Genomic DNA, 22,063 nt, shown 5'->3' with positions numbered 1-22,063 from the left:
GTGCGGCTGTGCCTCGGACCCTGCGAATGGGGGGCTGCAGCTTTGAGCCAGTGGACGGGAGAGGCACAGAGCAATGTGTATGTGTGTATCGAGGAGGGGGGAGAATCTTTGAAAGCAGAGCCATGACAGCTGAGGGGGAAGCATGTGTGAGGCATGTTTGTTTTGCATTTACCCCCTGAGCGCAGCTGTGTGCACTGTCCTTTTCCCAGAACACCGGAACACAGCAGACGCCCTCGCGGCTCGCCCTCCGTCCAACCCCACAGCTAGAGCACAGGGGGCCCCATGTTCACATTTACAACTCCGTTTAAGTCAGAGATACGTACTCTACAGTCAGGACTGGGGAGTAGAACTGGTTGTAATTTGAAGGACTCTCGGGTGACCTTCTCTGATGGTATTACAGACAGCCCCACTTCTCTTACATGCCCAGTAGGATAGTGAGTGTGGTTCAGTTTAGAGAATTAGCAGTGGTTGCTCAGCCTGAAGGTGTACTACAGAACAACGTATGTGGTTTGCTTTGTTCCGCTTAAACCAGGCCTTGCAAACAAAGGAAGAACATGCATAACCTCATCTGCTTTTTTTTGTCACTGGAGGAAGCAGTTAGAAGAGAAAAAGCCAGGTTTAGTTTTTGAATAATATGAGGATATGGATATGATTTGGGCTAAGAGAAATGGGTCTCATCTCAGACTGGCCCCCTCCTCTTCTCTTTCCACAGAGAGACACAAACAAACAGACGTATTGCTCCAAGCCTAGATGGGAGTAAACAAGGGAGTGAAGACTGTAGCCAGAGTGGAAACAGGGAACACAAATCCTGACGGGGCTGTATCCTTTACACGTTACTGGTTCTGATCAGGTATCATGCCAAATAACTAATGAGGTTGGGCTCGAACTTCACACACTATCTCACATAATGTCTATCATTGCGTCTTCTGCTACTCTACCAAATGTTTAACTACCTAACTTTGGGCTTGACATTAGCCGTGTTGCCTCCAAGTTCCCCTAAAGGACAGTGCACACAGCTCACTGTAGAGCAGCCAACCAGCACACCTCTACTGGAATATCACCTGATCCCATGTTTTCTCTGTGTCATTTAGTTTATTGTACAGCTATTTGATTCAACACCATTTTATTTAGGTTTGTACACCATGTTAGCACAATATAAATTAAGATTTTAAAACTGGATGTTGACACACAGCTCCTTTACAAAATAAGGCCAAAAGAGTACATCCATAATGCAGGACCCAATTGTTATTGCATTTAGGAATTAAAGTACCAATAAAACAAATAAGAGTTAATCTGGGAGTTTGGGGACCTGGTTTAGTTTCCCACTGTGCCTGGTTGATGTTCAGGCTTTGCTACCTCGGGCAGCTCTAACATCATTGTGTGGTCCTACTTGCTAGAATTGAATAATGTCATGCAACATCGTTTTGAGTTATGTTAGATGCATATGTCATGAACATGAGCATGTTTCTTTGTGTTATAAAAGGAGTTCAGGGTGTCTGAAGATGGAGGATGAAGCTGATATTTAATACTCAAGCATGTGCTGAGTCGTCCAAGGTGCAGCATCCAACTAAGATGTAGTCAAGATCTTTCTGAAGACGATTCATTTTACTCTGCAACAATCTGGTCGATAGCTTCCTTTGTTAGGATTCAACAGAAATAACGACAGAAAAAGAGAGAAATACAACAACGCTTATAATGCCAGAGCTGCTTCATGACCATTTACCGGTCGGCCATGACAGCCAAACACAGCCGTCTTGAAGTCCAGAAAAGGCTGTTGAACACTGACATCCTTTCAGTGTTTAAGAGTGTCAACACACACTGTGTATTCTCCACCAGCCTCCTCTGTTTCAAAGGTGGCTGCTGCTGGTTTTGATGTTATTTCTGGCAGAATGACTGACTAGTAGGCACTTCTCTCTCTGAAACTCCTCAGACTGGAAATGCAAGGGGGCACAGTCATGTTCACTTGCGCTCCATCCTCCTGAAAACAGAGCTGGTTCTGTTTGGAGGCTGCTGCTCCCAGGCTCTTCAGCCCTGAGAGCAGCAGGCCTGCTGTGCCCCTCTCATACTCCCACACACCACTTCCTCCTCCATCCCTTCCTCTATCTGGCCATCAGCAGGCTGAGTCAGTGCGGCAGGTGGATCTCTCACCCTGACCACACTAAAACAAACCACATTTCATCCGTTTGACTTTTAAATGTTAGAGGGTGGAGCCACTTGTAATTCTTTTTAGTATTTGAAATGTTTGCATTGAATCTGAGAGGCTTAATAATGTGACAGATATGCTGGATATAAAGAGTTTTCTTTAGCAACAGTGTGACTGAAGTTACACACTTCTGCATGCTGATAAAGATTGCCTTAGAATAATATGAGCATATCATATAACAACTAAATTATAATTTCAGTTTTTTTAAGGATGCTTGCTGAACTATTTGTCAAAACAAAACCAGTAACAAAATGACTGGAGGCAAAAAAACCAAAAACAATAACACTCAAAATTTAAATAATAAGGTAAGAATAAAACAGCACCTGAACAGAGAACTACAATGACACTGAAAGCACTGTACAAACACAATTTCCTGTATTTTAGCAAATAAGTGCATGGATTTGTTTGAAATTATTTTCCTAACATGTTCCTTCGCCTATCATCTGAACTACACTGCAACTCCTGTTAGACAGTACAGCATCACCTCCCACCAAGCTCTCCACAAAGCTCACTCACACACTGGTTGCTTTCTCCCACCAGAGGGGTTGAGAAACATGGCAGTGCCACGCCACTTATCTTGCAAAATCTCCTTTTCTCTCTTGGAGTAATCTTCACCCGTCGATGTATTTGGATAATTATTTAATTGCAACACTTATGAAGGTAGTCACTGTTGCCTTTAGATTTCGATTATAGTGCCCCCTCTCACCATGCTGGGTTCGTGTAGACATTTCAGGGGTCAACAAGGTCCCCCATCCAGCCGACATCAACATATCATGTGGCCCAAGATATGGCGGCACTGTGCTCTTTGGCCTTCATGCGCAAAGCGGCGATACTGGAGGACTTGCGGTCAGGGTCCATGTTCAGATCGTACGTGTTGATGCCTGTAGCCATGCCAGGAGGCCCTCCAAACAGGCTGCCCATGTGAGCCTGTCCCATGTGACCTCCGGGGCTCGACATGCCCAGAAAATCAGACATCCCGCTGGCAGAGTGGGGGTGAGGTGTCATGCAGGGGGTCACGGTGTCGCAGGGCACAACGCAGCCCGGCACAGGAGATGCTGCGCTGCTGCCACCGATCCAAGAGGGGTTCTGAATCTGAAATATTGGTTGAAATCAACATTTTAAAAGAGTGACAGAACTGTGGCATCAACTGTGACACAATGCACTTGCTGTTTAGATTACTGCAGGCAATTACAAACATTTTTAGATTGATTTCCGGCCTCTCAGGCCAACAATTTCCATCTTACTAGATAGAAAATCCATGCCAGTGAGCATTTACTTTCCTTTAGGTTTTTGTCCTAGTTACTAATAGTTATTGTTTCATGATGATGTGGTTGTGAGCAGAAACAGTTTCAAAAACCTCTCTTATTGATGAGAAAAACACTTCAGAAAAGGGTTGCATGTATTAGCAAAGTTGTTGGAGAATCCAACAGAAATAGCAAACAATAGAAAAACAGAGGAAATGTTATGGAATAGTTTGGGTATATATGGTTATTCGCTGGCTTGCTGTGCATTGAATGATTGAATGTCTGGCTAAAAAATAGTTCCATTACGTAACTTTAGAGAGAACATAAATTTCTATTTTTACACTTTGGTTTTTGCATGAGGTATAACTTGTTAATCTGTGAGCTTTAGGGGTAATCATAGGAAGATTTAGTTACTTTTGGACAGAGCCAGGCTAGCTGTTTCCCCCAGTTTCCAGTCTTTATGCTAAGCTAAGCTAACTCCCTGCTGGCTCTTGCTTCATATTTACTGTGCACACATGACAATGGTATCAATCTTCTTACCTAACTCTCAGCAAGAAAGTGAATAAGTACATTTCCCAGAATGTCAAACTATTAAAAGGATCATTGATTTGTCTCTGACAAAGAAAATTAGGGCTATTAATTAGTTGATGTAATGAAGCCAGTTTCTTCAAGTAGTAATGACTTTGAGGTTGGAAGGCAGGAATCAAAGTTAAAAATGTTAAGTCACCTTTGGATTGAGAAAAAAAACGGTGATTTGGAGTAAATGGGCTAAAATACATCAAACGTGTATTAAAGTACTCATTCTGTACCTGTGCGTAGTTCTCAGGACGCGTCAGAAGAGGCAGCTCGTAAGCTGTTGAGAAATGAGTTCGGACCTGCTGCATCTGACCAAAACGCTCCCTTTTCCTCCATTTGGCCCTTCGGTTCTGAAACCACACCTGCAGAAAGAAAATGTCTGAATGTCATAAAACTGGCAGGATTGTTAGGGTTTCTTTGTCTGAGACAATATTGGATCTTTACTTTTATCTCGTGAAGTATCAAGTCTTTGGACAAGGGGATGTTTAGAATTCAAAAAAGGAAAAAAGGAGTGTAGTGACTTGTACAGATAAATTCTTTAACAGGAAGTTTCACCTTAATCTGAAGGAAATTCTTTTCTATAGATACAAAGTTACCCTTTCAGATCATCCAAAGCAGGAAAATAGATAAGTATCCCACATGATATCTGCAGTACAACAAACTTAAGTGTGAACTTACAGTGCACAGGTACAAATACAATTCAGAGGCAATGGAAGTAATATAGATGTGAGTCTGTGGCGTTGAGGGAGCAAAGACACTGGAGAATGTAAAAGGAGAAAATAGTCTTGTAAACAGTGTGCTGCAACCTTCACTGAGGTCCTCAAAACAAAATGTAAACAGCTCTCGTCCCTCTCACCTTTGCTTATTTGTTTTCTGACAAGAGCTTTTTCTCATGACTTATGTTTCCCATAATCATCTCTGACATCTAAATATGACACTGTTGTTTATTGAAAGCATTATTGTGTTTGAATTTCCATCAGAGTGTGTGGAAGTGATCTAAATACTCTCTGATGGGCTTTGAGCCTGACATGCTTTTCTTCAAATGTCAAAATGTAAACGTACGTTAAACAAGTCTTGACTAACTGACTGGACTGATTATGGCAGAAAAACCTCTCCTGCCTGACTTGTCCTCGATAGCATTTTGAGGATTTCTCTTATTTTATGCATCCACTCTTTGCGCATAACTCTAAGGAGGCAATGTGGGAGATTGAAAAGTGAGATGGGATTATTACTGGGGGTTGTTTGCATTTTCCTTTTTAATTTCCTGAGGCTGAAAGCGCCTGGCTTTGAGATGATGTCTCCTTCTAAATTAAAGAAGCACACAGATTAGAGGACGTAATCCTTCTCTCCTTGTTGATTTCATACATCTTCCTCTGCACCGTCACTCAGGATCCACAACCCCATACAAGATCACTGTGTTTCTATCTAAATAAATGTTGCTCTATGATTTTTATACATCAAATATGCATGTAAGGTATCACCAAAGCTCTCATCTGCTAACTGTCTGCTTTGAGTCTGTTGGCTATTATACAGGGAGAACATATTTTTGTGTTGCACACACTGCGTCGTGACAGTAATTGGTAAAGACCATGACAGCTTAAGTAGCGGTGGTGGACTTTCAATGAGGCTTTATTTATGTTACAGCCCAAGAGAGAAAGAGCAGAGAAATGCCAAACTGGCCCCAGCAGGAGAGCTGTATGGGCCTGAAAACACTTTGAAGTGAGCGAACGGCTCAGAGGATTGATAACCCGCCTCTGCTGTCACTCATGTCAGCTTCCATACCAAAGTAGAATGAAATCCAAGGCTGAGCCTGGCTTCGGTTTTCCAACACCCCCAAAGCACTAATAATATCATGGAAACACCTCTGACCAGTGTTGTTGCTCATTAAATGTAAGTTAGTTCTATTTTGCAGAATCCTCAACCACATAATTTCTCACTTCCCTGGTCAAGTAAAGGTAAAGTGCAGGACGACAGTGGAGTGATAGATGTGTATGATGCAATTGAAATTTGAGTGTCTTTGCTAATGTTTGAACCAATTTTTAGTTTCAAAAAAAAGATTTTTAAAAAAGTATTGTTGTTTTCATATTGCTTAGTTCAAAACTGAAGAATGATCTATTCGTATCACAAATCAAAACAGAAAATCCTCACAATTAAGAAGCTGAAATTAGGCATTGTTGCTTGTAAAATGACATAAATGATTTATTATCAAAATAGAACCGATTTTCATGCCGTTGATTGATCAATAATTGACCTTCTTTATCTCTAAATCTGACAAATAGTTCTGGGAGCCTGACTTAGAATATATTAAATATATTAATATATTTTCTTTTTTTTCTTTTTTTTTTTAAAGGTCTTTGTCATGATTCCTCATTCTCCGTAGATTACACATTTTTTAATGTATTTCTAAAGTGACAGTAAAATTGATTGACCCCTTTTGCATGTCTGCAAGTTGGACTGACCAGAGGGAACCATCATCTCCATCCTAATTGGTTGAATCAGGTTTTCCTGCTGTTTCAGCTTCCATTAACCGTTTGGATCCATAAACTCATATGGACACCTGTGTTTGCCCGCTGAACTCCACATGTCAGATGCCATCGTGGTTCTGTGAGCCCTCTCGGCTAACAGAATGGCAAATCGGAGAAATGTGATGTTGTTGAAACCCCGACCCTTGAACCCTGACCTTCCCATGTATCTGTAGTGCATATGACTCTGATCTGAACGTAGTTTCTCCCTTTGAAAACTGAGACTGAAAAGCAAACAACTCTAGACCCTAAAGTTTTCCAACTGAGCGTCCCTTGTTGTTTGGCATGAGAACCATCAAACAATGAGATGTAACATCAGTCCTCCTCAGAATTATATACACATACTTTAGGCATTTTGTTGTTGTATAAAGTAGACTTTGAGCAGCATTAAATGGTTTTCTCTTAACATTTCCTTCACTCCAGACTCGGAATTCATGAGCTGAGTCCTTGTTGTAAATGAGGACAGAGCTCTCTTTTCTGACTGACTAGGCATCTCGTGTCTTTTATCTTTTTTGACTTGAGTGTTTGAAAGGGCCACTGGGAGAGCCGAGGGCTGTAAAGCTGCATCCATTCTGAAGCAGGCGGGTCTGTGATAGTATGAGCAGCAGAGCTGAGCGGCATACCTTCAGAGCCTCGGGGTTGAGTTATAACCCTGCGGCTGCACAGACTTCCTGTGTTTCACTGCGGAGGTTTTCTGGTCACTGTTCCAGCTTGTCATGTAAAAGATTGCTTTCAATAGAGCTCTTATCTCATCCCACGTACAGTACTGGCAGGAAACAAAAATGTTGCCAAAATATTTAATATATCTTTGCATTAGTTTTTAGCAAAAACTTGAATATGTCATATGCTTAAAAATTGCTAAACATTCAGATAATACTTGAAATATCAGTCGACAAAATGCTCAAAGCTCATGGGAAGGGTTTCACACCTACGCCACAGCAGGGACACATTCTTGTCTGAGCAAGATGTTAATGAAAGAAAAACACAGAAAATCCAGGGGCTTTGGCAGTCTGTGGTGCACACTTACACACACACAGACACACACGTAAACAAACATGCGCCACACACATGAACAGAAATGGTCGCGGTCTCTTTCTCTGTTCACCAATGTTGGAGTGTATTACAGCAGTCATGACCGGATCGTATGTAAACCTGTAGGCACCAGGCTCAACTAATACCTGCAGAAGTGAACTCACAAATTCAGGATATCAAAACAGCGCGAGCACGAAGCAAAAGGCCACTGAGACGACCCCATCGACACACAGCAGATTCAAACAAGTCTCCTCGTATGTTGATGAAAGTCTGCTCTCCTAAAGCTGCACATATGAGGCCCAGGCAGCTCCAACCTCAGCCCCATGGGCCCCCTGGCCTCTGTTAGCTCCCACTCCCCCACTCTCTCTCCCCATGACTCCCACATTACCAGATAAATCTCTCATGTTGTGTGAGTGACGTTATCTCTGCAGATGTTGAAGGATCCAGGAGGTTGTGTTGTTAAAACATCCTCCGTTCTGCTGCGACCAAGAGCTCTTTATTACTCATTGATAGGACAGGCTGCCGTGATTACCTTTTTAAATTCTGTTTAGAAATCGGATAGGTTGGTTGGTTTGTGTTTCTGTTTGTGTTGCTGGTTTTTTGAGTGTCCTGCATTACCTGCACACGGGCTTCAGTCAGGTCAGTCCTCAGTGCCAGCTGCTCCCTGGCGTAAACGTCAGGATAGTGCGTCTTCTGGAAAACCTTCTCCAGCTCTTCCAGTTGGTAGCTTGTAAAGGTTGTGCGGTTGCGCCTTTTCTTGCCCTTGTTGCTTTCGCCGCCATCGCCCTTGTCCAGAGGGCTTGACAAGTCTCTGCCCGGTGGCCTATCAGAGGCCGCCTTCACGCCCTGATCCTTCACAGCCAGGTAACTGGTGTCCATTCCAGGTGGGTCGGAGTCCGGTGCCAAGTCAGAGTCTGGCAGACCTGAACTGTCTTTACCTGCAGAGACAGGAAAGAGATGAAAAGTGTTAGAAGAGGTTCATGTTTTCAAAATCAGAGCTTTGTGAATGTGTTACCCAACATAAAGATGTGCATGTAAGGCTGCAGCGCAGCGTTAACTGATTTAAGCGGTGTGTGCGGATTCTTCAGATGATTCAAATGAATGAGATAATAAAGTACGCAGGGAAAGCCGTTAATATTGAGACTTAAAAAATCCTTAACTCCTTCTTTTTGGTGCCTCATTCAAAATATTGAAAGTGGCTTTTTGCAATACTGTCTGTCCATGATGCAACATTTGTCACTAAAAAGCCTGGATTTGTGATCTTTTTCACCTTTCCACAATGATTTTATGATATTTTCTTACCATTGCTAATTTGTGTTAGTATCTCCAGAAAACAAACAGATTTAAACTATTTTTACTGAGCCTCTTCTCAACACTAATATTCAGTCGCTTGGAAATATATATATGATTTATTTGTAGGATCAGCATAATAATTCATGGGGTGGAACAAAGGAATTTCTCACTCTTTGATAGGAAATTATGTGACAGTTTTGAAATCTGGCGCGTGATGCTGTGTATGTGTGTCAGTCTGTTTGTCTGTATCTGCTGTGGAATGGATGGCCTGGATCACTGGCTGCTTTCGGGATCCAGTTCGTAGATCATTCTGTGATGTGCTGGAGAACAGACAGCCTGGCCCATAATTTGAGACTAACAGAAAGTTGCAGCTTTTTTACTGCAAACCCTCCTCAACCACCGGCACCCTCAGCTCCTAGACACAAACACATGAAACACCCCACACACACACACACATGCACACACACACACACACACACACACACACGCACACACACACACACCACTCTCTCTATCTTCCACTCAGCCCTGCAGTTGGTTGATATCTATCATGTGGCTGCAAAGTCACCTGGCAGCAAAAATGGGAAAAGCCCCATCTTTACTGTCTTTCTTTTCTCTCTCTGTCACACACACACACACACACACACACACACAGTTGCTTTCTTCACGACTTCAGCTGAACTGTGAAACCTCAGACAGCTCTATGATCATAAATGTCCATTGCCGTGTCTCTGCCTGTGTTGCTGTGTAAGCTGGCAGCTCTTTTTGCCCTGCTGCTGCCCTTCACTGAACTATCCAGTATATATCTTTGGATTAATAATGAATACACATGCACATCGAGGAGGATGTTATTAAAGCTGAAAGTGTTTTGTTTCAAGCTTCTTAGAAAGGCCTGTTAACCCCCCCCCCCCCCCCCCCCTCTCTTTGGCTCAGTCTGGTGGCGACTCACAGCTCTGCAGCTCCCTGCTCCTTCAATACCATCTGAGGTGAAGTTATTTTCAGGATCGAGGACGTCTCTGTCCATCAAACCATTTGTCAGGTTAGAACCTGGAGGTGTGTGCGTTCATGTGAGCTCCAAGTGCAATTCTCAGCAGTCTGTCAGCACAGGAGATCTCACACACTCACCCAGTGACTCCCAACTCATAGCCATGTTTGGTAGTATGCTGCAAGGTGAGGTCAATGGATATCTTGTCATGGATTCTCTCTGACAGACACATGCACACAAGTGTATATCTCAAGTGCATCCTTTTTTTTTGTCTTCGTAGGATAAGATTCAGACACAAAGATGTTTGAAAAAGTCAAAAGGTTGTCAGATTTCCACATCAGATAAGGATTAAAACAGTTTTCTATGCAATGCTACCAACACATTTGGGTCGGTAGTTTTAAGTTTTTATTCACTGCGACTGAAAACTCGCTGAGGGGAGCTGTGCATGCAGAAGCCCATTGTCATACTGATTTCATTTTCTTGTCTTGCTTTACAGTCTGCATTCTGTAATTTAGGATTGAAGAACTGTGACGCATTTCAGCCCTGCAAGATTGAATGAGAACTGAGGCTGTGGTTCCTGAGATGTTTGCCCTGCAGTGCTGGAAACGGAGTTGCACTAAGTAGCCATGTTTTGGTGGCTCTGTTTCTGCTCACTGGTTGGCAAACGCGACATTGCCTCGCTGTCTATGAGAAACACATCCTGTTAGGCTTGAAGGGACCAAATGTGTTTTTATCCCAGCATCAATGTTCTCTAGTTATTTCATCATATTTCCCTGGCTGGCACCCACAGTCCCCACAAGGCAAGAGCTGTCAGGCTGTTTGAACCCATGAGGCCTCTGGCTGATCAAAGGCCATTGTTTGTATCGCATGTCACTGATGTTTTTTTGGCTAGAGCGAGATATTGTGACAATCTCCTGCTTGTTATCCATACGATCTGCTGTAGCTGTGAGGCTCTCCAACAGCGCACAAGGTGAACAGCAGTTGGCCCCCCTGCAGGGAACACCATATGTAGGAAGAACATAGGAAAGTCTTACTGCAAACACCGCCTGTCAGAATATAATCTCTGTGGCAGCAGGCAGGAAGGAGGGACTATGAAAAACATACGCCGCATCACAACCTCCATATCAACGTTCATGAGTAGTAAAATTGCCTTTTTCTTCCTCAAAAACCCGCCATAAAACATATTACACCTGCACTTCTGATTGTACTGTCTTTAGCTCGTGAATATTTCCACCTGACGACGGAACAACAACGCAGGAGTTTATATTCAAGTCTAGATTTTCACATGTAACTCACACACACAGCACAGTTTAGTTTTACAACGTAGCGCGTCACTGATCTATAATATATATAATCTATAAGCACTGATTTAATATATTTTTTTTAATATTGTGGGGCACTTCTTATGTGGACATCAGTGCCAAAATGATGTTCCTGTGGGTCAGACATTCAGCGTGGACGGCTATTAATTCCCAGTTGAACGTGAAGGGGAAACATCAAAGTGTAATTTAACTGGCTGTAAAGCGACAGGGCACCTTCACTGCCTCTTTATTGACTGGGATGACTGGGGTCAGCTCACGGTGTTAAGAGGAAACACTATAAATTACACACCGCACGGCGACGGGGAGAGATTAACAACATGTTGCTCAAACTGAAAAAGAAATATCCGAAACAGAGGGAAACGTAAACAGTAGAGAGAAACGAGATGGAGAAAGAGAAAAGGAAAATAAAGTAAAGTTTGTCTAACTAAATACAGAGAACAGAGGAAAGGAAACGTGTGAGCAAGGTATTTATTTGTGTGTCTGGGATTTGTTTTACTTACTTAAAATATGGATTGGGCTTGAACATGAAGATTTGGACAGTGGATAACTCTTAAGCTTTGCTTGGCTGCAAAGACGGAGGCTGGCTGAGACACTGATTCTGATGATATGTGGTCTGGACCATTAAGCCAAGGCAAGAATATGATACATGTAATTTACAATTTATTCATAACTTAAAGGGACTTTAACAAATGACAAGCTAACTGAAGATCAGTGGTGGGATATAACTACGTTTACTCAAGTAATGTACTTGAAAGGAGAAAGAATGTAGATACGTTCACTGTTTTTTTATACTTTATGCTTCTGAGACTGTTTAAATTATTCGTATAAAAAGTACTTAAATGGTTAATCTTCACCTGCTACATTAAAATCCTTTTTAAACATGAATGCCTCCTTGGAAATAATCCTACAAAATAACGTATAATGTAATAACACTGGCAGGGTTCATTCTGTCTCCTACTGTAAACAGAGCTTTTACTTTTAAAACTAAAGCTTTTAAATATATGACTTTGACGTTTGATGGAGTATTTTTATACTGTAGCATTACTACTTTTATTTAAATCTACAATAACTGATTTTTTGGCCACTTGAGGGCAGCGGAAACAAGTTGAGAACACCACAGTGACCTAACATCACTTTTTAAGTTGATCTGGTGAACTTGTTAGAAAACAAGTTATTAAAGTTATTTACTCATCCAGTTACAGTGCAATATTTATCTTTTAGCTCTGTTTTTTGGTCTCAACCAATTCCTGAGAGAAATATCTGTCTCCTTAGCTGCTAAATGCTCCACTGTGTTCACCAGCATGTCGCTAACTATGTCTGCTGCTGCTGAGAAGGTAGAAAGCAACATCATAAGAGCAGTGAGAGTGAAGCAAAAACAGTAAAGTTGTCGGCTAGACAGCTTCACAATAACCTGAAACTCACTTTAAAGCTCCGTAAAGCCGTGAAGAGCTGCAGATTCAGGTGATAATTTTCTTTAGGTTGACTACGAGCGACCTCATTATGTTGATAGAATGATGGAAAAATAAATTACAATCATGTTTAGAATAACGCTAGTTTGCCGTTTGCAAATCACTTCATTAGCCAACACCACAAAGCGTCTACGGGCCGCTGCTGCAAAATGTACACAGAAGAAACAGAGCATGTGGACTCAGGCAAGAAAGGCAGGGAAGGTCTCATTTTTTAAGTTACATTACAATCCTTTCAACCATTGGCGATATAAAAAATGAAATACAAAGTAAAAAGTTACAGATAGAATGTTTAAGTAAAGGATTTTAAATCTTCTCACAGCACTGCTGAAGATGCAGTCAAAGTTTCTCTGACCCTCTGTTATTGAAATCCAACCTTGTCTCTTTTGGAAGTACAAATAACACGACTATGAATAGCTTGGCACTATACTTGCTTGGTGTGGTGTCAGGTGCATTCATCAAAACATTTTGGGACAATACGGAAACACACACACACACACACACACACACACAGGCACATTGGCCTCAGTCACCACTGCTGTGATTTGGAAACAGTGGATGTGACTCACTGACAGAACATCAGTGAACATCAGCACAGTCCTAAGTTTTCTTTTGTGACCATGTGATAGGTAGCCATTCACTTTGAAATTCAGCGCTGCTGACTGAGCAGTGCGATGAGCCATCGCAGCACGCTGTGCAAAACTCACAGAGTGTAAAACAAACCCTCTGTAAAGCATAAGACTGATAAATCACGCACTCTTTGTCTTCCTCGCTTTCTCCCCCTCTGCGGTTTTCTTCCTCCCAACTGCTCTCTTCCAAATGTTTCTCTCCGACTTTGGAGCAAAACAGAATTTCCTTCATCTCATGTTTTTTTTGTTTTCTCATCGAAGGAGAACATTCCATCCGAGTGGGGAAAACTCGCTAGAGTACATTTTTGTGTGCACGCACATAAAAGGAAAAGATACTTCTCTGGGAAACTCACTTAACAACATGCACAATCACTTTTTCCTATAGCAATGATTCAACTTCCAAAAAAACCAAAGACATCCATCCTAACAATGCCCTGCAACAGTACTGTGAGTTTTGGAATCATAAAAAATAATTGTCTAACGGCAGAAAAACAACTTTTCAGTCACCAACAAAATACTATTAAATGATCATTTGTTGAAGGCCAACATGTCCACCAAACCTAACCCATGAAATACTGCAGGTTTGTAAAGTTTTAAGTCATTGAGACAGACAAACAACTCCTAAGTATGTTTTTTTGGCCTTTCAGTGCAATTAAACTGCATATTAAAAACACCAGGTGCTGTCAATATCACATATTGAATGTTGAAATAACAAAAAAGCAAAATAGCTGCCAGAAAACCATCAATTAATTTCTACTATATATTATATATCTACTTATATCTACTATATCTGTCTATATTTTAAATATATTTCAAATCATTCTTTACGTGGTCAAGTGAGTAACTATTCAACTTTTCAAAAGATATCAAAGTTTCAAATATCAATTAGCTTAAATATTAAAACCTTTCTCTCTCCTAAAAACTAGTATTTAGGCAGTATCTTTATGTTTTTGACACATTGTTGAAGCCACATGACTGTACACAAGAAGGTGATACCACAAAATGGTTGGCACTAGCTGTTGAGAATGTACAAACAATTATGAGAAATTCAAGTCAAGTGAGTGCGGCAAAAAAAGTCCCGTTACTATAAGGTTGGTCCTGTAGAAGTGTTCAGTTTGCATGAAGCGGTGACAAAGAGACCAAAGGAAGCGCTGGACTGCTTGAGCCTTTTTGCCCCGCTGCTCTCACTCGGCCGTGCAAACTGAGCCTAATGTAAATTGCCCTGCCACAATTAAAGCTAAATGGTAAAATGATCCTGAGTCCTTGTCACCTCCACTCATGTCATTGACTTGCTGAAGTGTGCCACAGTTGTCTGGGCTGCGAGGCTGGTTCCCATTACTCCCTGCTCTAGCCAATCTACGCAGACGGCCATTACGAGAGGCTGAAATAAATGGTTGTGTTAGGGTGAAGATGGTGAGGGAACAAAAGGGCAGGAGATTGAAGTACTATGACACCTGAGTGTTGGTCCTACTGCATATAAATCTCATGAAATGTTTACACTTGCATGGCAGCAGAAGCGGATTGTATTCTCGCTTTGCCCCAAAAAATAAATCTTGGTTTAAGTCGGAATAAACTGCAGCCTTTTATGTCTTCAAATTTCACCAGCAGTGTGTTATTGGTGTGAAGATGTCATTACTGTGCTAAATCAGTGGCTGTAAAAGACCCAAAAAAAGCGATAAAAGGCGATCCCACCATAATTAGGCCTACAATTGCCTACAACATGCATCGTCAAAGTAGCATCCTTTGTCTTATTGGTGTAGTTAAATGTCTACCATGTAAAACTGGACCCCAAATGTTGCGATGCCCTCGACTTTGACACCGGAGGGTTTCACACAGGGGGTTACGAATGGATTTTCTCTGCTGTGTGTGTGTGTGTGTGTGTGTGTGTGTGTGTGTGTGTGTGTGTGTGTGTGTGTGTGTGTGTGTGTGTGTGCATGCGTGTGTGTGCGTGCGTGTGTGTGCAGTGAAACTTGTCCTTCTCTCCAAACAGACGAGGGCAGGAAAGCCGAGCTAAAGGTCAGCACCTTTAGGCAGGGAGGGAGACACGGACACATCAAAAGAAGACGAGTGTTGTCTCTGGAGGACCACAAAGACGTGTAGGTGCTGCTCTGAGACTATGAAGTGACTGACTGAAAATCCCCAGAGCCCTGCCTTTTCAAATCGATACAGTAAAAGTTTCATTGTTTGGTGACCTGCCTGACTTTTTATACATCTAAAAACAAGGTTTGACTTCAGTATAATTTTGACGCATTTACTTTACTTAAGTATTTCCATTTTATGCGACTTGAATCTTCCACATTTTAGAGAGAAATTTACTTTTTATTTATCTGCATTTATTTCACAGCTATATTTACTAGGGACTTTGCAGATTAAGATATAATCAGTTTATAAAATATTGCGTGGTGTTATAGATTAAACCCAGTATTGTAATAACATTGAAATGCTGCTGATGCCAATAGTACGGGTACTCTGCATGATGACTTCTTTAACTTTTGATACTTTAAGTACAGTTTGCTGATATTCTGTCAAATGTTAAATGCAGGACTTTTATTTGTAATACAGTAGTTTTACATTGTTGTATTGCTACTTTTAAGGAAATGCATGGGCACTTCTTCCACCACTGTTTATTTTTATTTTGTAATTTGAACCTTTTGTTGTTGCTTTTGGGATGTATACCTCTACTGTTGTTGTAAGACACAGAGTTTTTTTCTTCAGAAATCTTCTTACACATCGTCTTGCAGTTTCTTTCAGTTGGATGCTGTCAGCTCTCAGCCTATCCATGCTCCAACAGCTGCCGTGTTGATTTCAGGTACCAACAAAAATGGCAACGTGTTGAGTAGAAACAATTTAACTGTGTTGGAAGTGACTCTAATTTGTGTAAATGTTTATTAGACAGACATGTCGTTTTTCATCGTCCAACAATGTCTTAGTCACAGCTTCAGGCAGCTCTGAGGCAGGTCATCATATCACCTTTTACTGAACGAATCAAGCCACAAATTATAACAACAAAGTCATTTTCTGAAACTTGAAACTACCATGCCATTGTGTAAAATACAGGTTTGATTAAGGAAATGACTTGTGGAGTAAAATACACCAGCATTTTCCAATAAACACATCAGGAACCATTTATCATTTTTCTCCTCTGTAACTTCATGTTACTGCTGCCTTCAATTTACGTCCAGTTAGTGGTGTAGAAGTCAGTCAAATGATGGGTTAACTAGAATTTGCAGTCTGTGATATTCACAAGGAAAACAGCCACTATCTAGTTATTTTAAAATACTCTATCTTTGCATTTACATCTTTAAAATGATGTAGCTAGGCTATGAGATAAGACGCTAAAAACATTCATTTGTATGTATACAAACTCCCCTGTTCAAAGTCTGAAGGGTTAAAGGAGATTTGTCCCTACAGGAAATAAAGGCAGAGAAGTTTGACATCTGAGTTACATTAATGCCAGAGCTCTTCTTGTCTATAAGCGCAGGGATGTTTTTCCTGCCATGAATCCGGTGATTATATTTAAGTCTCCGTGTTGTAAAAAGAAGATTGCTTGGTTTGCGAGTAAACCTGACAACCTGCGCTAAGCTATATTTTACTCTAAAAGTCTAACGTGAATAAAAAACAAGCGAGAAAAAAAAAATCCAAATAAGTCCAGAAATGTAATGTAACTAACTCGCCCCTTCGTGCGCATCTGCTGCGGACAGGCTCTGATATCTCCAGGTTGAGCTAAATAATAATAATAGCAATACAAATTCTGAAAAAATAGTAGAAATTCAAAGACGCTTTTTGGGACATTAATTCGTTTGACACTGTCTTTCTTCATGGTTTGGACTAAAAGAGCAGTTTACTCACAGCATAATAACTGCGGTTTATTAACAACTCAGTACAACAATTTTATTTCGTCTCGATTTCCCAGATATGTCAAGGTTAATAGGTAATAAAAACTTTACAGCCATTATAAAAAAGACTAGCTTTTGAAAAGATTGATCTTGGAGATGTAAAGGCTATTTTTGCTGGCCGATTTCCCAAAACTGTCAAAACATCCTGAAACGACTGCACTAAACATTTCAATGTAATACTGATGGACAAGCAGCTCTAAAGGAAAATAAAAAAGAGTGATGGCTTCATGCGTAAACGCGACGAGTAAAAGATTGTGGCCTTACATTATTATTATTATTATTATTATTATTATTATTATTATTATCAATATTATTATTTTTATTATTGCAAATGATATAAATTGGCCGAGAATTTGCTGTATATACCGTTTTTACAAATTGGGATTTGGGGGTCTGCATTTCCACACACAGACCAGTTTAGCAAAAAATTATCATCAAATGATAAGTTTTGATATTTTCATATTTTGAAAAGACAAATTTGATTAATCCGTTTAAAACAATATCAGTGGATTATTTTCACATGTAACTCAAATACATTTTTATACACTTTACAAAGAAAGAGTGTGAGTAAGAGAGGCCGAAGGATAAGGAGCTATCGTGCTTTGTGACTTTATTCACAAATACCTAATGTTTGTATTTCCCATAACCTCAAAATGAAAAGTTCAGAGCGTCTCTATTCAACTCAGTGTAAACAAGAAAGATTTGACATGATTGCGTTTTGTAGAATGTAATTAAAAAGCTGTCAGTGTTTCAATCTTTATTATTTTCAAGTTGTGGGCCAAAGCTCAAGACTTACATTTGGATTCAAATACAGAGGATTTACTGTCATGATATCTGTCTGCGTGTCTCTCTCTCTCTCTCTCTCTCTCTCTCTCTCTCTCTCTCTCTCTCTCTCTCTCTCTCTCTCTCTCTCTCTCTCTGTGTGTGTGTGTGTGTGTGTGTGTGTGTGTGTGTGTGTGTGTGTGTGTGTGTGTGTGTGTGTGTGTGTGTGTTATCCTTTATGAGCAGGTAGAGATGTGGTCTTTGACCAAACCAATCGAATCAGTTTGTCCGTTTTAATTTACCAAAAGCATTTGACGCCTGTTTTTGTTTCTTAACGTTACAGTTCTCTCTATGGTATCGTGCGTGTTTCCGGTTAGGGGGAAATGGTTTTGTGGTGGGGAAAATAAACAGGAGTTAATGCTGCTTCAAAGTGGCCGCCAGCCTAACGAGGGTCAAAGTTTTATTTACACCCTCATCATTCACCCATTACAGTAGAGTCCCCACGCAATTAAATCTAATTGGAGCCAATCAGGCAGAGCAAAGACATGAAAATATTATCGGTTTGGAGCTCACTATTTGTGCCATCTGAAAACCTGTTAATTTAATTGTCCGACTCATCTCCAATATTAAGGATTGTAATGCAGATTATCGCATTAAAAGCGCCCTAATTTAATTTTGATGACCAAAGAGACAATTTGATGGTCGGTAAGAGCATGCCTCTTCTTAACTGTGTTACGCACATAACTGCTGGGCCGTTTCAATACGAGCTGATGCCCCGCGTGCTGCAGCTGGAAAGTGAAGTTTGCGTTTTACGCACGATGGAGGTTTCCCATCTCACAGGACACAGGAAGAAGAAAAGAAAACAAAGGGTGTTTTTGCACCAAACCTGCTGAAATCGTTTTGTACGCGTAAATCAGAAGAGACAATTGCGGATGAAACACACGACACGACGTGTCAGTTCGCACACGGGACCATAATGGCAAGTTTGGTCGCATTAATTGCGATTGATACTTCCAAACCACTTTGGGCTGTGTTGGCAGGTTTTGTGGGAACAAGCGGAGCAATGATCGGTGACGTTAGAATTATCTGCACAGGTATAAGAAATTAAACTGCTCGGAGAAAACATCCCGACAAGTCCCTGATTGGAATGTTGCATAGCTGCTATCAAACATCTCTGTTGCATATTTCGTGGCAATTCCGCTCTTTTTCAGATGTAGAACAGCTTCGCAAATTCAATTCTGGACTCGCGTTTTATGTTGGGAAGCCTCACCTGGCCAAGTGGACTCCTGTTACTCAATCATCTGAAAGTTTGTTTTTCCACTCACCATAGCAGGCGATGAGCGCTCCGTTGTGCCCGCTCTCTTGGTGCAGTTTGTCCTCCTCGGGGGGTGTTTTGCAAGACGACCTCTGCATGAAGAGGTGGTATTTGCTGAAAGTGCCTTGCCCAGCTGTGGAGGCGTCCAATGACTGGCACTCCTGCTGGAAGGGGCTCCGGGACTTTTCTCCGTAAGCCTGACCTTTGTTGGGCAGGAAGGCAGTGGGGCTGTATTTGGTGTCAGTGGCTGGAAATGTCCTAAAGTGGTCCGTCTGGTGATCCCTACCTTGCGCTGCAGAGGGGCTATAATATGAATCCATGGATGTCATATCGCTGTATGAAACGCAGGTCTCGGCGTTCATGCCTAAAAAACAGTGAAGGGAAGAAAAAGACCAAACTTTTTTTTCTCCCTCTCTCTCTCTCTCTCTCTCTCTCTCTCTCTCTCTCTCTTGGAGAGGGAAGTGCAGACACCCCCACCTCTCCCTCTACCTCATACAGACAGATGAACCTACACACACACACATGCACGCAGAGACTGCAGCGCACACCAGACCGCAGCTGGGTTTGGTTATAAAACGATTCAGATCTTTTCCAGGAACCACTGTCGTTGACCAAACACTCCAAACTCCCCCTCAGGTTTGAGCAGAGTTACACAAACCCGTCTTTCCTCAGAGGATGGGACCCAGATCTCTTGGCCTCAAGACCTCTCCCAAGTGCTGATGACATGACCGAGTTAGGTCGCTTATTAGCTAAAAAAAAAAAGAAGGGAAAAAAAGGTTGAAAAATAGGGGCGGGGGCTTTACACATGACATTAATGCAATTTGGATATGAATATAGGCTATGAGTGATGGCACTGGGGCGGAGAGGGCACAATTTTACGCTTCATTCGCGATGGTTCATCAAGGGCAAATCATCCATACTCGGCCGATTGTGTTCAGGCCAGCAATGCGGCTTCCGAATAAAAGTGATTTTGTTTTTAAAAGTTTATAATAACTTTTGAATGCCTCATTTATCACTTTGAACGAATTGTAGGGTCAGTTGCATCCTGAATAATTATTTCAGCCATTAAACATCTTGATGGAAAACAAATGTTACTTGAAGAACCAATGAATGTGTTTACATTTCTAATGATTTCAGAATAAAAATAGTATGATTACTCAAATTATATATGAAGTAATACACACGATTAGCCGTTGGCGTCCGGGCTCATTATATTCCACAGATAATCTAATTTCAATTACTTGAGACTTCGATTATATTTTGCATCTTTGTTTTTTCTTGAGAAATACAGCCTACTGCACTACATTTAATCTTTATGAGATGAGACGATGGATACTATTTTATAGCGAGCCGTCTGTTGTCTTTACTGAGATATTTGTAAATCCTGTTTTCATATGTGCAGCCGTTGAAGAAAGGCCACCCGATATCTCTGTAAGTCGTTTAGAGTGTGAACAAGTGAGCCCCTGTAGCGGAACATCAAGGCAATTCAATACTAGAAACCCGTCGACAATAACAATGGCAGTGATTGCTATACTGCAATTAATTGAAATGTGCATAAATACATGACATCACAGGGTCATTAGTTCTTTACCGACATGGTATGGCGCTGTGTGCTTTTGACTTGACAATATTGGAATTTATGTTTTCCAATTTTCACGTGTACAGAAATCACACTTTTGTGTTTAATTCTTCGCTGATTACCTCATCCATTTTCCTCTGTAAAAACATAACTTTCTATGATCCACAAGTTCTTAACATGCCTTTAATTAAAGTAATACAATATATTTTCAATACAATACAATTTAATTCAATACAAAAGTGTTAAGTATTTTACCTGTTCTTTGTCACATCAGTAAATTAAGAAAAACATACATAACCACAGTAAGGATGCCATAAAACCACTAACTACTCACAAAAGATAGTGGGGTTTTTTGTCCCTCAAAGACATATAATTTCCAGTGAATTATTTCCCAATGTTGCAGTTTCCTAAAAGGCCAATTTTATTTTTGATATTGCTATTAGAGATGCTTGTGTTGTGAGCTGGGGTATCATGAAATGTACAGGTTTTGTTGCACAAGCTAAAATAGTGGAATCAATGCAAAAATGATGCACCAAAGTTTGATGCATAATTTTTTGCTTGAAAAGATATTCAATAAATTATAACCGGTGGCCTATTGTATATTCACAACCCTTTTAATTCAATGTTTAAAAGAAAAAATACTATGTTCACAAAGAAATCTTTTGAACGGTGCATTGAGATCTAAGAAAATGTCTCAATGCACACACATATATATATATATATACGTATATATATATATATATATATATATACGTATATATATATATATATATATATATATATATATATATACGTATATATATATATATATATATACGTATATATATATATACATATATATATATACGTATATATATATATATATATATATATATGTATATATATATATATACGTATATATATATGTATATATATATATATATATACGTATATATATATACGTATATATATATATATATATATATATATATATATATATATATATATATATATATATATATGTAACCTAAAGTAACTTTGAATGCATTGTCAGAAGCATGAACATTTTTACGTAACTACGTGACAAAATTAGGGATAAGCATCACTCAGTTTGGTCCATCTTCTGCTGCAGGTGTGCAGGTGTGACCTTCTTCTTTCCCTAATCGTCTGGTCAGTTAATGTCTGCAGCTAGAAACTATACACAGTGTGCACATACTGCTACAAACACACAAACATATTCATACAGTCATGCACACATGG

The 22,063-nt window shown here is 40.4% G+C and overlaps 1 protein-coding gene across 1 annotated transcript; it reads right to left on the bottom strand.

The window, feature by feature from the left end:
* Positions 1-2,974: 2,974 nt before the first annotated feature.
* alx4b (ALX homeobox 4b) lies at positions 2,975-19,607 on the bottom strand. The gene is given in 4 exon segments (XM_068730927.1): positions 2,975-3,295; positions 4,257-4,361; positions 4,363-4,385; positions 19,256-19,607. Coding segments are annotated over 4 exon segments (801 nt in total).
* Between the last annotated feature and the right edge of the window lie 2,456 nt (positions 19,608-22,063).

This window comes from Cebidichthys violaceus, unplaced genomic scaffold (assembly GCF_023349555.1).
Source record: "Cebidichthys violaceus isolate CVI_PGR_0920_01 unplaced genomic scaffold, fCebVio1.0.p SCAF_5, whole genome shotgun sequence".
Taxonomy (NCBI): Eukaryota; Metazoa; Chordata; class Actinopteri; order Perciformes; family Stichaeidae; genus Cebidichthys; species Cebidichthys violaceus.
Note: the sequence above shows the minus strand (reverse complement) of the source record. Positions and strands in the feature narration are given on the sequence as shown.